The sequence below is a fragment of the Entamoeba histolytica genome, genomic scaffold (assembly GCF_000208925.1).
Source record: "Entamoeba histolytica HM-1:IMSS scf_1104750517299 genomic scaffold, whole genome shotgun sequence".
In the NCBI taxonomy this organism is placed as follows: domain Eukaryota; phylum Evosea; order Mastigamoebida; family Endamoebidae; genus Entamoeba; species Entamoeba histolytica.
Window position 1 is genome coordinate 1 of NW_001915178.1, and position 16,559 is coordinate 16,559.

Consider the following 16,559-nt stretch of genomic DNA (forward strand, 5'->3'; position numbering starts at 1 on the left):
AAAAGAAAATAAAAAGTGAATGAAGATGAAGAAAGAATAAAAGAATAAAAAGAAAGTATAAGAAGAAAGAATATAAAAATAATAAATCACAAAGATGTAATAAGAGAAAAGAAGAAATAAAAAGTGTATTTTTATTGTAAAAATTAGAAATATTCAATAAAAAGTGTCTAATTTAATGATGTAAAATGATTAGCAATATTTTATTATTGAAAAATATTGTATTATTTTTTATGTTTATTATTTATATGTGTATAATTTCATCATGATGTTTATTATATAATCAATCATATGTTTTATATTATTATAACATATAATAAGTGATAAAATATAAATGAAAATGATATGAATATATGATATAGAATATAAAAAACAAAAGAATAATAAGAATAAATGATAAATAAAAGGAGAAATGATAATCAATGATATAATAATAAAATCAAAAGATAAAAGATAAAATTAATATTAATATAATTAAAAAGAGAATAAATATAAAATGAAAATAGATATAAATGATAATAATATAAAAGATGAATAAACAAATAAACATATATATCTAAATATAAAAGAATAACAATAAGAAAATCGAAATAATATAAACATAAAAATAATAAAATAAGAAGAATATAATAATATATAGATAATAAGAATACAATGATATAAATAATATAAACAGAGAAATAAATATATAAAAATAAGATATAAATAACATATAAATAAAAGAATAAAAAGAATAAAAATAATTAAATATGAATCATCAAATCATCTATTTCATTAATATTTCATACAAAATGAATACAAATGATTATAAAATATAAACATAAATATTTACATATTGTATATTTATCATATTTATCATTTTTTTAGGAGCAAAATATAATAAGTGGAAAATTCTATGGATGCAAAATATTTTGCATCTTTTTTCTTTTTTGTAAATTATTTAGATGCATTTTTTCTTTGCTAATTTTCGTACCCGATACATTTGAAACAATAAAAATACTTAAATCTGAATTAAAGACAATGAAATAGGAGAAATGAAGAAAATGTTTAAGAATAGAAAATGAAAAGATTGTATAAGTCATGTGTTAAAAGAAATAATAAAAATGAGTATAATGAAATTTATCAAATTACACAGAATGAGAATAGTTCAATAATATTAATAAAATAATGATAGAATAAATTGAATAAAATATATTAATAAAAGGAAAATAAAAAATGAATAGCCAAATAATAAAATACAATGGGAATGACATGATAAAAAATTAACAAATAAAATAATGAAGAATAAAAATAAATGAATATAAATAAATTCAAGAAAATGTATATATTTGTATGAAATTAACAAATTAATAATTATATCGAATGATAAATAAAATGATGTAATATTTGTAATGATAAAATAACAAAAAGTAAAGATAAAATAATAAATTATAATGTAAATAAGAAGATACAAGTTAATTATGAATTTATAAATGAATGAATATATGAAGAGAATAGCTAACATAAAATATAAAATAAAATATAATGAAGAAAATGAGAATAAAACAATAGAATGAAATGAAAATAAAAAAACAACACAAATGAACATGATAAAAATAATAGAAGAATATAAAATAAAGAAATAATCAATAACAATGAACAAATAATAAAAGACAGTATATTTATATAAAATATAAAACAAATAAGAATAATAAATGAAATGATAATAATTGGAAGTGATATAAATATAAAACTAATATTTATTAATAAAGTTAAATTATATAAAATTTATAAAGAGAAAATAAAACAAATTAATAGATTAAAAAAAGAAATTCAAATATTAATGACAATAAATGGAATAATAATCAAAAAAAGAAATAGTAAGAATATTGAAAGAACAAGATATTATAACTGAAATTTTAAATAATGGTAACAGATAAAATGAATAATAATATGAAATAACTGATGAAATAATTTGTTGATATAAAAGAGGAGAATATAGATATAGAGAAATAAATTATGAACCTGAAGAGAGTGAAAGTAATAATCTCAAATAAATAAAATGAAATAAAAAATCAATATCTACTAAAACTTAATTTAGTCTTTTTTATTTCTTTACCGTATTTATTTTGCTCTGGCATGACAATTAAAACAGCTCTTTTAGAGTACTTTCAATTATAAATTTATAACAACACCATTCATTAAAACTTATCACATATTTTGCCTTTTCTGTTTTGCTTGGGACTTAACCAAATTACTCTTTAGATTTAAAAATTAATATTTTTGAAACTATATGAAAAATAGAAAAGAATAAAGTTTGATATTTTTAATGACTATTGTGAACGAGTTGTAAAATAAGTTAAACCCTCCATAGTACTTATCCTTTAATTGTTTTGAAATAATCATGAAACGTTATTTACAGTAAAAAGAATAAAAATTTGGAGAAGAGAAGTTTAAAGGAGAAAATTTCTTTATTAATCTGAATGAATCAAAATAAATAAATCAAAAGAAAGAAGTATTAAGAGTATAAACAAATAAGTAAATCATTTTAGTCTATTTCTTAAATTCATAAAGCTTGGAGTGTCTTAAAGATTTTCTATGTACTAGTGGTTCAGATGATTTTTTCTTTTTGTCTTCTTCTTTAAAAGATTCAACTGTTTGTTTTAATGTACTTTGATCTTTCAATGTTTTTGCAATGCTTTTATAAACCAAATGGCCATTTTGCAATGTTACATCATCATTTATATTTGTGGTAATTGAGATTCTTTTTTCGTGAAGACGTTTTTGTTGTAAGGAATTTGGAAGTTTAGGTTTAACTTCATGAACATCACTTTTAACTCGTCCAATAGATAATCTTCCTTTGATTGGTTTATGGGTTTGTTGTTCATTAATAACTGAAAACCTCGGAGTCGGTTGTTGGTTCTGATTGAGTGATATTTTTGGTTCTAATTGAGTGGATTGATATTGTATATTGTGAATATTACTTTCGACACGTCCTGAAGATAATTTCCTTATTCTTATGGGTGTGTGTGTTTGTAATTCATTAACAACAGAAATATTTATAGGTACATGTACTTGATTTAAAACACTATTTTGTGGAAATTGGGATATTTCTTTTATGCTTTTTCTTTGTGTTTCTGATTTAATTTCAGATAGTTTATTAATTTTTGTTTCTATTTGATGAGTTGTATGTATGGTTGGTTGAGATGGTAGTTTATGAACACTAGTTTCAACCCTTCCAGTTGATAGTCTTGTTACTTTTGTAATTCTAGGGAAAATACTATTAATATTACTTTCAACTCTTCCAGTTGACAACCTCCTTATTTTTATAGGCTTTGTGATGCTTTGTTCACTGACTAATGAAACTTTAACAGTTGGTTGTGGTTTGGTAACTACACTTTGTTCTTTTTCAATGTTTTGATGACCTATACTATAAACATCACTCTCAACACGTCCAGTAGATAGTTTTCCAATTCTTTTTCTTTTCTTTTGAATTTCCAGTTGTTTTACGTCTTTGTCTTCTTTGTTTACTTTTTTTTCTATTTCATTTTGTTGGTATGTTTTCGAGATTTTTGGTGGTTTAGTATCACTTTCTCTCTTTTTATGAATGTCATGCCAATCAGTAAGATTGATAAGTTGTTTTTGATCAATGACATTAACTTCACTTTCAACTCTTCCGATAGATAATTTTCTTTTTTTTATTATATTAAGTTTTGGTTGTTCATAAGTGACTGGATAAAAATGAGTATATTTTTCTTGACCTTTTATTAAACTTTGTTTTTCAAGTGAAGGTTGTTGAGTAATAATTTTAGTGATTTTTGGTGTTACATATTTATTTTTGGTACTTTGAATATCTAAATGAAGTTTTTGTATGTCTTGAACATTGTCACTACTTCTTAATGAAGATATGTTTTCTTGACTACTTTCATTAATTTTAAGTAATTGGAGTTGACTTGGATTTATCGGTTGCACAACATCCTTTGTAGTTCCTTCAGACAAATTACTTATTCCAGTTATTTCTAAGTTTAAATTTGGTATATTATAAATACCACTTTCAACTCTTCCAGTTGATAGTTTTCTTGTTTCTATTGGTTTGCGTAATGCTTGTTCATTGATAATTGAAATATTAAGACTTGGTTGTTGATTAGGATTGATTGTAATTTTTCTTTGGTGTTGAACCTGATAATTTTTTAAAATGTTATGACTATTTTCAATACTTTTAGTTGATGACTTTGTTATTTTTTTCTTTTTTATTTGAATTTCTGGTTGGTTAGTATCTTTTTCAAGTGAAGTATTTTCATTGGTTGTACTTTCTTTTCTTGTTTTTGAATCTTTTTTTATTTTATTCAGTGATTCTGATAAAAGAAGTTTTGGTTGTTTATTATCAATTTCCTCTTTTTCTATATCTGTACCTTTCTTAGTAATGTCAGGAGTAGAACCCTCTGAAATTAATTCTGAGATACCTTTCATCCCATTTTGATTTATTTTTTGTTCATTGGTATTATTTTGAATTTCATTAGCAGGAAGTTTAATTGTTTTTTCAGATAATTTAGGTATTTTTGTTTTTCTTTTTATTTCATCTGAACTTCTTGGAGCTTTTAACTTTTTTTCTTTTTGTGACTGAGAGACTTGAGATTGAATTTTTTTATTAACTTCTATTATTTTAGGTAATGTTACCTCTTTATCTAATTCTTTTTCTTGATCACTATGTACTATTTTATGTTCTATCTCTTTACCTTCTGAAATTACATTTTCTTCTTGTGTTTTTAATATGTTTTGTTTATTTTTATACTCTTTTTTTAATGTTGTATTAATTTTGACTTTTTCTTTTAATTCCTCTTCTTCCATTTTTCTTGGTTCATTTGATGTTATTGCTTTTTCTTCTTCTACAATTTGTTTTGATTCTGATTTTCTATCTTTTTCTTCTATTACTACTTCTTTTGGTTCTTCTTCCATTTTTCTTAGTTGACTTGTGTTTATTTCTTCTGTTATTTGTTGGTCATTTAGTACTACGTTATTTTCTTCTTCCATTTTTCTTGATTCATTTTGAAGTATTTCTTCTTCTGGTTTTTTTGGTTGTGACATTATGTCTTTTTCTTCTATTAATTTTTTAAATTCATTTACAACTACATTACCTTCTGTTTCTTCTTCTTCTACTTGTTTTAGTTCATTTAGTACTACATTATTTTTTTCTTCTTCCATTTTTCTTGACTCATTTTGTTTTGTTCCTTTTTCTTCAATTACTTCTTTTGACTTTGGGATTGATTCTTTTCCTTCTTCTACTCCTTTTTGTTTTTTTGTTATAACATTATTTTCTTCTTCTACTATTTTTCTTGATTCATTTGGTGTTATTTCCTTTTCGATTGCTTGTTTTGGTTTTATATTATTTTCTACTGTTTTTTGTGATTTTTGTTTTACATCTTTTTCTTTTACAGTTTGTTTTAATTCATTTAATGTTATTTCTTTTTCTTCTCGTACTTTTGATGTTTGTTTTTTGTCTTTTTCTTCTTCCATTTTTCTAAGTTCATTTGGTATTATGTCTTTTTCTACTTGTTTTGGTTTATTTAGTTGTATTTGGGTTTCAGGTTTTTTTAATTGAGGCGTTATATCTTTTTCATCTAGTAACTTCTTTAATTTATTTAAAAGTATATCATTTTCTTCTGTTGGTTTTATTTCATTTGGTAGTAACTCATTTTGTTCTTCTAACTTATTTGATTTGTTCAATTCCTTTTTTTGTATTTCCTCAGAGTTTTCTTTTGTATTATTTTCTAAACGCATCTTTTCTTCAACTATATTGATTTTTTTATCCACATTTATATGTTCATTTATTTGAATAGGAATAGACACCCCAACTTGTTCAATAATCATTTCTTCTTCTTGAATTGGTTTTGTTAATAAAGAATTCGGAATATTACCTTGTGGTTGTGTTGGGTTTTTTGTTATTGCTTGATCTTCGTTAACATGAATTTGATCTTTTTTAAGTAATTCTACTTTGTCTACCTCGTTGTTTCTTTTTTCTTCTTGTTCTTGTATCAACTTCTTTGGTTCCCATATTCTTAACTCTTCTTTTATTTGTTTTTTCAAATAATCATCTTCCAACGTTGTTGATTCATCTTCTTCTGTTATTGTTTGATCATCTTCAGGTATTTTTGGTATATCATCCAATGTTGGGTTATACTCTTCTTGTGGTAACATCTTCTTTTCTTCTGAACTTTTGAGTTGTTTTATTTCCCACTGTTGTGGTATGTTATTTTCTCCTGTTTTTGTTGAGCTATCCCAAGTTTTCTTTGTATCATTTTCATCAACTTTTGGTTCAACATCTTTGTATCTTAACACTTTTTCATCCCCTCCACTTCTTATTTCTGTGTTGCTATCTTTTCTTGTTTTTATGACAGTGTTGTTTCTTCTTTTTTCTTCTTCATTTCTATAAATAATTGAGTCCCAGAATTGTATTTTTAACCTATTCCATTTCTTTTGTTCTTCTTCTTGTTCTTTTTTTCTAGCATCATCTAATATTTTATTTTCTTCAGTAACTTTACGTAATTGCTCTGGCTCAATTATTTTTATTTGTGATAATCTTTCTATTAGCTTTTTTTTATCATCTTCTTGTAAAGCACTAAGTCCAACTATTAATGTTTTGGTACTCTTTTTTTTTACTGTTTTTTTATGTTTTTTGTTGTTAGCTTTTTTAGTGGACGTCAAATCAATACACTCTTCACCAATTGCCTCTTTGGTTTCTAATAGTTTTGTTGGTTTAATCTCACTTTCAGAGATTGGTTGATCAATTTCTTTTTGTTGATTTACCTTTTTTAAATGAATTTTTTTTGCAATACCTTCTTTTGTTTTTTTTTCCTGTATTGTTTGGGAGTCTTTATTTTCTTTTTTTAACTCAGAAACTTTCTTTTTAACACTATGATTTATTTTCTTTTTAGTTTCACTGATTTGCGTTGTTTTCTGAGTTTTGTTTTCTGAGTTGTTTATTAGAGATTGGTTAGGAGGATTATTTACATTTTCTCCAAAAGGAGAAAGAAGTCCTTGAGATTCAGTTTCTGGTGGTTTAGAGTATTCTTGAGGTTTAATGTTTAATGAGTCTTCAATTAATTTTTTATGAATTGAATGACTAGTTTTTCTTATTCCATGCTTAATATTATTTGAGTTTAGTTGATTAGCAATAATATCATCAATAACCTTATTTTGGTTCCATCCAAAAAATTCTTGTGTAATATCTCTAAATAACTTTTTATCAATGGTTAAGTCAATTGGTGGACTTTTTCGTTCTTCAATAAATGGAATATCTATTTGTTGATCAGTACTATTATCTGATTCGTTTGTTTGTTTCTCTTCATTAAATGAAGTATCTTCATGTTGTTCTTTTTTACTTCTTTCAAGTTTTTTTATTATTTTGTTTATAGTCTCATTTCCATCATTTATTTGTGTATTTGTATGTTCTTTTTGTTGTCCATCTTCATATCTTGTTGTTTCATCTTCTTGTGTTATTGTTTTATCTTCTTGTGTTATTGTTTCATCTTCTTGTGTTATTGTTTCATCTTCATATGTTATTGGCTTTTCTTTTTTTAATGAGCCAGTCTTTTTATTGTTATCTACCATACTTGTCTTATGTGTTTGTTTTTTTATAACACTTTTACTAATAGTCTCTGTTTGTAGAGGAGTAACAGCGTTTTCTAACATTTTTTGCGTAAATGGACTATCGAGTTGATGTGAATCAAGTTGGTATTTTCCTAGTTGTGGAGTTATATCAGAGTTAGCTAAAGGTTTAATAGGTTGAGTGGATAGAAATGGCATTTTGTTTTTAGGAAAGATAATTGAAGAAGAGCGAGGACTAAGTTTTTTTTTTACCTCAACATTATTATTTTCTTCACTTTTTTTTCTTTTAACTAAATTACTACTGTGTCTTTCCAATAAATTTTCTTCAAACTCCTCTGATGGATAAGTAAAAGATGGTTGATCCAATTCTGGTTTTTGTTCAACCTCAATACTATTAGAAACATTATCCCCTAAGAACATTTCGTATAATTTATTTCTTCGTTTTTCATCACGAATAACATTAAGAGAAAAAGAGTTATGTGGAAGACGAACACCTAAATTACTCTTCATTAAACCAGCAACTTCTTTATTTATTTGAAGTAATAGTTCATAAGGAAATCCAAGTTTTGAAGATAAAAGTTTAGCTAATTTGGTATTTGAACAAACACCACCTTCTTTATCACTAATAGTTAATATAATGTTTTCTATTAAATCATCAAAAAAGTCTTTAATTTCTTTTTTTCTTTCTTTTGGAATATCAAATTCATTAAAGACATCATCCAATTCTCCAGGAATGTCGTCTAATGACAAAACACCGGTATTAATATTTTCAATAACATTTCTTGTTTTTATTTCTTCTTCCTCTTCTATTTCTTCACCATTTTCAAGTATTGGATTAACAGGTCCATACAAGTCATTTATTACTTCATCTGTGAGTGGTATTTTATTAAGTGGCATTTTATTAGAACATTCTTCTACAAGTTTTTTTAATCTAATGATGTCATGTTGCTCAAATTCACTTTCTTCTTTTCCTGTTCCAGCTTTTTCCATAAGATAAAGTTCTTTTTCTATTTGTTTTGGACATCTTATTTCGACGTCATCTTTTATTTCAAGAAAATCATCACTAATTTCTTTTTTTAATGGTTTCTTATAATTATCTTCTACAACCATTGTAAGTATTCCAGGAATTTCTTTTGTATTTGTAGAGATTAACCTATGTGTTGGAACTGGATTTATTTCCTTTACTACTTCTTCCTCTGTTGACTCAGAAAAATCCATTTAAATGAACCAGTTCTAATAAACTCTTTCATTTTATTCATTCAATAAGTTTTAATTTATGTGTTAGTTTCTTTATTATTTTTTATTACTTTCCTTTTTCTTTTTTTTTTCAACTTTTTTATCTAATAACAAAAATGAAATTTTATGTTTTTCTCTTTCTTCTTGTTTTTATAAATAATTCTAATATTGTTTGTTGTGTCACATATTCTTCATCTCATTCTCTTAATAAAAGAATTTTTTGAATAGTATTGATCAAATAAAATATAGAATAAAAGAATATGTCAATAAATATTCAGTTAGTAATGTTACAGTTAACAAAATTATTGACCAAACTCTTAATACAACTAACTCAAAAATAATGAATAAAAGAAGTTATGTATAGAAATAGAAATGAATAATACTGAAAATTTTGAATTTGAAATAGAAAATGAAAGAAATAATATTTATATCATTTATATTGCATTAAAAGCTTACACAATCTATAAAATGAATATCAGTATTGCCTTAAAACTAAATTCATTTTTATTCCTTTTGAATTAAAAAGTAAATAATCAAACAATATGTAAAATTAACAAAAAACATTGAACCAAATTTATTCAGTCATCTATTGATTTAATATGTTAAAATAAAGAGATTTATCAACAATCAATACATTTTATTGATTATTTTGATTCATTCAAATTAATTTCTATTTATGGATATGATGAAGATATAACTTCAAAAAAACCTCTGTAAGTTTATTCCTATTCTCGTAGAGTCTTTACAAAAACATATTACAATAAAATAAAAGAATATTATATTAAAAATATATCAAAAAGTATTATCTTTTGCCAATATCCATATTCAAATTTTACTCTTTCCATTAACTCAAAGCCTCAAACACATTATGTTATAAAGTTAAAACAAAATCCACTAATGTTTTAATTTATTTTTAAATCTTTTTTATATTCAAATGATATTTTATTCTATTTCTTAGAAGAAAGAAACTACTACAAACAGAGATAGAAGGTTAATAAAACAACATTATTAAAAGTAATACATAAAGTAATATAAATGTTATACAAAGTAGACGATAGTTATTCTATTTTCTTTATTCGTCTCAGTACATTATCAATTTATTTTTCATAGTGTTATAGGTTAAAATAGAAATAACAAATGGAATTAAGAAGAAATATTTATTAGAAAGGACAATTAGTAGTATCTAGTTTATTTCATACACGCTCTTATAAATAAATATGTATATTATCATTTAAGTCATTTAAGTAATATTCATTTGTTGTAAAAAATATTTAATGTTAATTGAGTAAATGTTATTTTGATTGTTCTGTTTAAATGCAATAACTTCAACAATACTAATATACTTTATATGTTATACTATATTGTTAATAATGTGTTGGTGTTATTGTAATTCAAAGAATATAGATTTGGATTTCTTTATTTTGAAACAATTCTTTTATAAATTTGACTAACAAGAAATTATTTCTCATTGTTTTGAAACACAACAAAAAAAAAACACAGAGATTAAAATACATACAAAAAGTTGTCTACATAGCATATCAAATTTAACTTCGATTTTTGATTGTTGTTGTTCTGTTTTATCACAAATAATATAATTTTCCTTTCAATAAAACAAAAGTCTTTATATCTCTTTTTTTTGGTAACTAAGAACATAATTTTGTTTTACTAATATGAAACTAAACTTACGATAAAAGAATTTCAGTGAAAAGAACAACACAGAACAGATAATTAAAAAACTAAAAAGGTGTCAAAGAATAAATTGATGAAAAGGTTGTCAAAAAAGACAGTAATTCTTATTAAAACACAACTCAGTGAAATAGAAAGAAAAAATACTGACCCACTCCCCGACGAACTATTAAGGAGAGTTGTTCAACAGATTCGTGAAGGCTTACTAACACAATCACTTGATGAATTAATTATTTGTTGTTCGTCTCTTCAAGGAGAATTAAAAATAAAAGAACTAAAAATTAAAAAATTTATAAATGGATTAAATGGAGAAGATACTAAAACATATGAAGATAAAATAATATTATTAATGAAAGTCCGAAAATCCATTTCATCAATTCTTCAACAACTCAACTTTCAAAAAAAAGTAATTCTTACACAAACAACACTCTGTTAATAATTTATTTAATAAGTTAATTTTTTTAAGTAATTTTTTTTTTTGAAAATTAACAATAAGTCAAAAGAATATATTTAAAATTTGAAATTTTCATTCAAATTACTTAAAAGAATGAATGAATGAATTAAAAAAAAGAAGAAAAAAGAACTTGGAATTTTGTTTTTTTTTGATAAAAAAGGATGTTAATTGTTTTATTTATTGCTTATTCATTTGGGAATCTAACTCCTTTATCTGAATGTAAAACAGCTGATATTACTTATTATGAAGGATATGGTGCAGACTCTGTTGCATGTCATTTAGGTACTGATAATTTAGACACAATGTTTAGAGCTGCACCAAACGAAGCGTTTTACCTTTCTAGTCAACAATGTGGAATTTGCTATGAAGCAGTTGGAGAAAAAGGATCAATAAGATTTATGGTAACAGATTTATGTCCTGCTAATGGTAATTCAGATTGGTGTGCATCAGATAAAACACATTTTGACTTAGCTGCTAATGCATTTCCAAAAATTTGTGAGAAAGATACAGGACATTGTGACATTACATACAGAATGGTTGCTTGTGATATAACAGGAAATGTAAAATTATTAACAAAAGAAGGTGTGAGCGAATATTGGTTAGGATTTTATGTAAGAAATTATATCATTGGATTAAAAGGAGTAAAAATATCATTTGGTTCAACTAGTCAAGAATTAACAAGAACATCTGACAATTATTGGGCATATCAAGCAAATGGTAATCCAATAACAACTCCAATTACAGTTACTTTGACTTCTATTGCAGGTGATACTGCTACAATTATAATGAATGATATTATATCAAATAAAATTTATGAAGGAAATAATCAATTTAATATCCCTGATAATACCTTTTTTGAACCAACAACACTTGCTAAAACAAATAAACCTTCCTCTTCTTTAGAGTGTTGTCCATTACCATCTTTTGATATTATCTTCACAGATTCATTCCATTCTTTTTGGACATATACTAACAAAAATTCTGTAACAATTGTTCAAAATAATGCTCATTCAGGAAATGCTGCTCTTAAAGCCTCATTATCTGCTTGGGGAAATTTCCAAATATTAGCTAATTCTCATACCGTTTTAGTTGACATTTATGATTCTGTTGAATTCTACATTAAGTCTAGTACTAATGCAGAGTTTTGGTTCTGGGCTTCTGGAAAGACTGATGCCTCTGCTAAAACTATTTCTACTACAACTGAATGGCAAAAAGTTAGTTTCAAAATGACTGAAATTGGTAATGATGGAACTACTTTTGGAGGAATTGAATTCCAAAGTAAAAGTAATGGCAACATTGACTTTTATCTTGATGACATTAAATTGGTTTTAAAAGAAGGTAGTTGTAATCAAATGTGTTCTGACCATACTCCTTCTAATTGTCCTACAATTATTCCAGACAATAACGATAATAATCATAACGGAAGTGATGTGTTAGCAATAGTTATTCTTAGCATTATTATCACTTTCATTATTTAACAAATTTTTGTGATGTTTTATTTTGGTTTATAAAATCTTTTGACATGATAAGAATGAATCAAAAAATAAAGAGATTTTCTAAATGAATGGTTCTGACGTTGTTCCACGTTTTTTTTTCTTCAGTTTCATTTGATTTTCTTATTTTAATCATTATTATCACAATGACTGCTATTCAAATGTATAACAAAGTCATCCCTTGTGGTAATTCTGTTGAATTTAAGGATATTGAAGATGGAGTGTCTCTCTTTATTAAAAACGTTTGGTGAAATGATTAGATAAGTGAAAGAAGAATTAAACACGTAGATTGCATTGTTCCCAACAAAAGAAGGTGATGGTTATGCTCAGTTATACATTTATGAAAATGAACAGAAAATAATGTTATACCGTTTGGACGAACAAACTATTCCAAATCAAGTTTGCACAATGACACTGATTGAAAAAGGAAAATCAAAAGAATTGTTTATTGAAGGAAAAGGTCAAGTTCAATTAACAGGGTATTTAGTTTAATTGAGTGGTTAGTGTCTGATTATGATGTTGCATAGTTCGTAGGATTGATAGAAATAGTCATATCAATAGAATTACTAAGCAAATAATCTTCCACTACGTCAAATACCAAAACACACTCTTCTGTATGAGTGTCATTTTTGTGAAGTGGAATAAATAAAAAGAGTTTTTTCTTTTTTCAATATTTATTATTCTATGTTATATAAAACGAAAATGTTTTTATTTAAGAATATGTGAATTAGAAATACATAAAGAATATTTAAAGAAGCAAGAAGTAGTTTGACAATAGATTTATCTTTTTATTTGAAACATCTAGTAAATTGCATTTATGTATTTTCTACATTTTGATAAGGTATAGCTTCTCCTAATCAGTGATTAGTATTAATAAGATGATTTAACCAAACAACTAAGTTTTTATTTCCAATGTATTTAAAACTATTCGAAGTAATAAATTAAAATTTAATTCAATTTAATGTATTTGAATAATAAGCATATTATTTATAAATGTTATATTACTTTTATAAATCTGAACTGTCTAATAACCTATTATTAGTTAAGGTTTATTTCATTTTTTATTCAAAGAATATTGATTAATTATGACATTCTGTACATCTCATTCATATTTTAATCATTGAATGATATAGTTCATATTGAAATATCATTTTTAATAAGTTGTGAGTTATTTTGCTTGGTTTTATTTTAACATCCTTTTTAGTATCAAATTTCTTTTTATCATAGAATAAAATTTTATAACCTTTTTAAAGATTTTAAACAAACTCCTTTCTATTGTCCTTGATGTTTTATGCATCTATAATTAAAATATAGAAATTAAAAAGTAAGTATAATATAAGTTGAAAATAACATATATATTCTGAATTGATTTCTAAAAAATAAGCTATTCTTTTTAAGAATGACACAACAAATACTATAAGACTATCATTTTGTTTATTTATGAAATATATTAAAATTAGAATATTTTATTTATATGAATTTTTCATTCAAGTCTAAGGAAGAAAATATTAAATGATAAGTTATAGCAAATTTAGAAAAAGTTAAGTAATTATTCATCAACTTTGAATGAAAGAAGCACTAAATAATATAATGAATACTTTTTAATTGAATAAATATTTTTTTAAAGTAAGTGTTTAACACTTAACAAACTTCCTTGGTATATTTATTTGTTTTCTTGAGACTAACTCACACATACATTCTTGAAAGCATTCATTCTCAAAAAAATTGACTTTTCTTTGAATATTGATATTCCCTAATATTACATATATCATATATTTGTATGCACTTAATTCTTCTTTCTCTTTTAAATATGTTAAACAAGTTACTTTGTATTATATTAATATTTAAATATTCTGCTGCAATTAAATATTTTATTATAAGTATTATAACTATAAAATTGTTTAATATTATAAATATTCATCTTGAATATTGATTTAAATGAAATTGTTCACATTGCATTGAAATATTTTACCACTGATTTCTTAATTAATAATATCAAATCAAATAAACTAATGAAAAACAATAAAGAATATTAAAGAATATCAATTGAATTAAGAAGGTAATTAGAATAGTGGCAACATCTATTTTGATATTTCCTATTTCTCTCACTATTTATTTATTTGGTTCATGATAAGTAAAAATAAAAGTAAATTTGAAAAAAATAAAAATAAAGAAAAATTTAGATTTAATAACAGAAATTCATAAACAGTAATAACACAAATAGATGTTATAAAAAGAAATAAATTAAAAAATTACTGAATAATAAAAATAAAAAATAGAAAAAAGACGATAAAAAAAATGACTAATAAAAATAATCCCGAAATAAAAGGGAAATTATAAGGGAGGAATGTCAGATTGAAAAATGATTAAACCAATAAAACAAGTTAAAAATGGAAAAGATAAACTAATAAAAACCATCTGAATAACATTAAAATATCATGGCTTTCGTGATTAACTTGTCTCTTTTCTTCCGTATTTGGATTGCTTTTATGGGTCTTAGTTTGTTTTTTTATAACCTTATAAAATAATATGCTCATATAAACTTCATACTCAAAAATTATAACAAAAAACACTAATAATGACAAGTGATTTTCTTAACTGGTTTGATTCATCTTTGTGCAAACCCATTTGGCTCCTTACATGTTAAAGGCATTGTAACACAAGGAGCAGCCGTTGTTTCTATCGTTGCTCTTTTACTTCTTCTTACTGGTATTTGTACCCTTGTTTCACCATTCTTTGGTTTTATTCCATTCCCAATTATTAGAAAATTCGGTAGTGCATTCTCACCATATGTTGTTATTCCATGGTTTGTTGTTCATGGATTTGTTTGCCTCTTTATGACTGGTGTATTTGGTTGTATCGTTGGTATCTTTTGTTTCATTACCGTCATCATTTCAGTTATTGGTATTTTCTTCAGTTTCTATCAATCAAGCGATGACGAATAATCAAATTAATTCAAGTTTATTATAACTTTTTCAATTCTTCTATTAAAAAACGTTACTTCTTCTCCTCCCTTTAAAATCTTTTGAAAAAAATAATATGTTTTGTAGTTGTTTATCTTTAAAATAATTCTATATCAAGACTAACAAGAAAACAAAGAATAAATAAAGTTAGAGGTTTATTCAATTTTTTTTACTAAGATAATAAAAAGGGGGTAAAAAAATAAAAAGAAGAACTTAAAAAAAAGAAAGACATGGCACAAAACGTAATCTTAAGATCATCAGATGGAAAAGATTTTACTATTTCTGAAGAAGCAGCAAAACAATCAGGACTTGTAGAATCACTCATGAAAGATAGAGAAAATGCTGATGAACCAGTTCCTATTTTAAAAGTTGAAGGAGCAGTATTAGAAAAAGTCATTCAATGGTTATTATTCCACAACGAACATCCATTGATGTATCCAGACTTTGTAATTGGAGATAGAGACAAGAATGCTGATCTTCATCCATGGGATGTTAAATTCTGTGATGACTTAGAAAAGGATATGTTATTTGAAATGTTGAAAGCTGCAACATTCATGAATATTGATATGCTTGTTGAAGCAACCGCCAAGACAATTGCAAAGAATTTAATTGGGAAAACAGTTGAACAAATGCGAGAATATCTTAATGAAGAGAATGATTATACACCAGAAGAAATTGAAGAACTTAAGAAGAAATATGCTGATTAATTTATCTTTTTTACTAATTGTTGTTTTATTTAGTCATTCAAAGTATGTGTTTCGCAGGTAATGTTTGGAAATAATTTTGTCATAAATAATACTTGACTATTTGTTTACAACTTATTGAATTGTATGTTGTTTTATTGTTCATTATGGTAAAAATGATTTAAATACACTTCATTTCTTTTACCATTAAACATTTACTACCGTTTGATTAATGGTGTATCATAAAAGACTGTAAAGAATGAATATTATATACACATATTCATTGATATTAGTAAAGAATATATGAAGTTAAGAGATGAGATAGACATCACTGAATTTAATGAAATAATTGGTTAAAATATATGAGAATAAATAAACAAAATATATCATATTCATATTTTATTAAATTCATAGAATAACTCTTATTTTAATATGAAATGAGAATAATGATTGAACATTGAAA

At 24.3% G+C, this 16,559-nt stretch overlaps 6 protein-coding genes across 6 annotated transcripts; 5 read left to right on the forward strand and 1 right to left on the reverse strand.

Annotated features, from left to right (window-relative positions):
• Positions 1-2,529: 2,529 nt before the first annotated feature.
• Positions 2,530-8,799, reverse strand: EHI_066720 (uncharacterized protein; the record flags this gene model as incomplete). Its single annotated transcript, XM_646043.1, has 1 exon — positions 2,530-8,799. The coding sequence occupies one exon, from the start codon at positions 8,797-8,799 to the stop codon at positions 2,530-2,532; it is 6,270 nt and encodes a 2,089-aa protein (XP_651135.1).
• A 1,780-nt stretch (positions 8,800-10,579) lies between these two features.
• On the forward strand, positions 10,580-10,939 carry EHI_066730 (uncharacterized protein; the record flags this gene model as incomplete). The annotated part of the gene is made up of 1 exon (XM_646044.1): positions 10,580-10,939. The coding sequence occupies one exon, from the start codon at positions 10,580-10,582 to the stop codon at positions 10,937-10,939; it is 360 nt and encodes a 119-aa protein (XP_651136.1).
• A 179-nt stretch (positions 10,940-11,118) lies between these two features.
• Positions 11,119-12,435, forward strand: EHI_066740 (uncharacterized protein; the record flags this gene model as incomplete). The annotated part of the gene is made up of 1 exon (XM_646045.1): positions 11,119-12,435. The coding sequence occupies one exon, from the start codon at positions 11,119-11,121 to the stop codon at positions 12,433-12,435; it is 1,317 nt and encodes a 438-aa protein (XP_651137.1).
• Positions 12,436-12,596: 161 nt separating this feature from the next.
• On the forward strand, positions 12,597-12,942 carry EHI_066750 (uncharacterized protein; the record flags this gene model as incomplete). The annotated part of the gene is made up of 2 exons (XM_001914133.1): positions 12,597-12,692; positions 12,739-12,942. The coding sequence occupies 2 exons, from the start codon at positions 12,597-12,599 to the stop codon at positions 12,940-12,942; spliced, it is 300 nt and encodes a 99-aa protein (XP_001914168.1).
• Positions 12,943-14,939: 1,997 nt separating this feature from the next.
• On the forward strand, positions 14,940-15,395 carry EHI_066760 (uncharacterized protein; the record flags this gene model as incomplete). The annotated part of the gene is made up of 2 exons (XM_001914134.1): positions 14,940-14,949; positions 15,037-15,395. 2 exons carry the CDS (start codon positions 14,940-14,942, stop codon positions 15,393-15,395), a joined length of 369 nt encoding a protein of 122 aa, XP_001914169.1.
• A 248-nt stretch (positions 15,396-15,643) lies between these two features.
• EHI_066770 (Skp1 protein, putative) lies at positions 15,644-16,120 on the forward strand (the record flags this gene model as incomplete). The annotated part of the gene is made up of 1 exon (XM_646047.1): positions 15,644-16,120. One exon carries the CDS (start codon positions 15,644-15,646, stop codon positions 16,118-16,120), a length of 477 nt encoding a protein of 158 aa, XP_651139.1.
• Between the last annotated feature and the right edge of the window lie 439 nt (positions 16,121-16,559).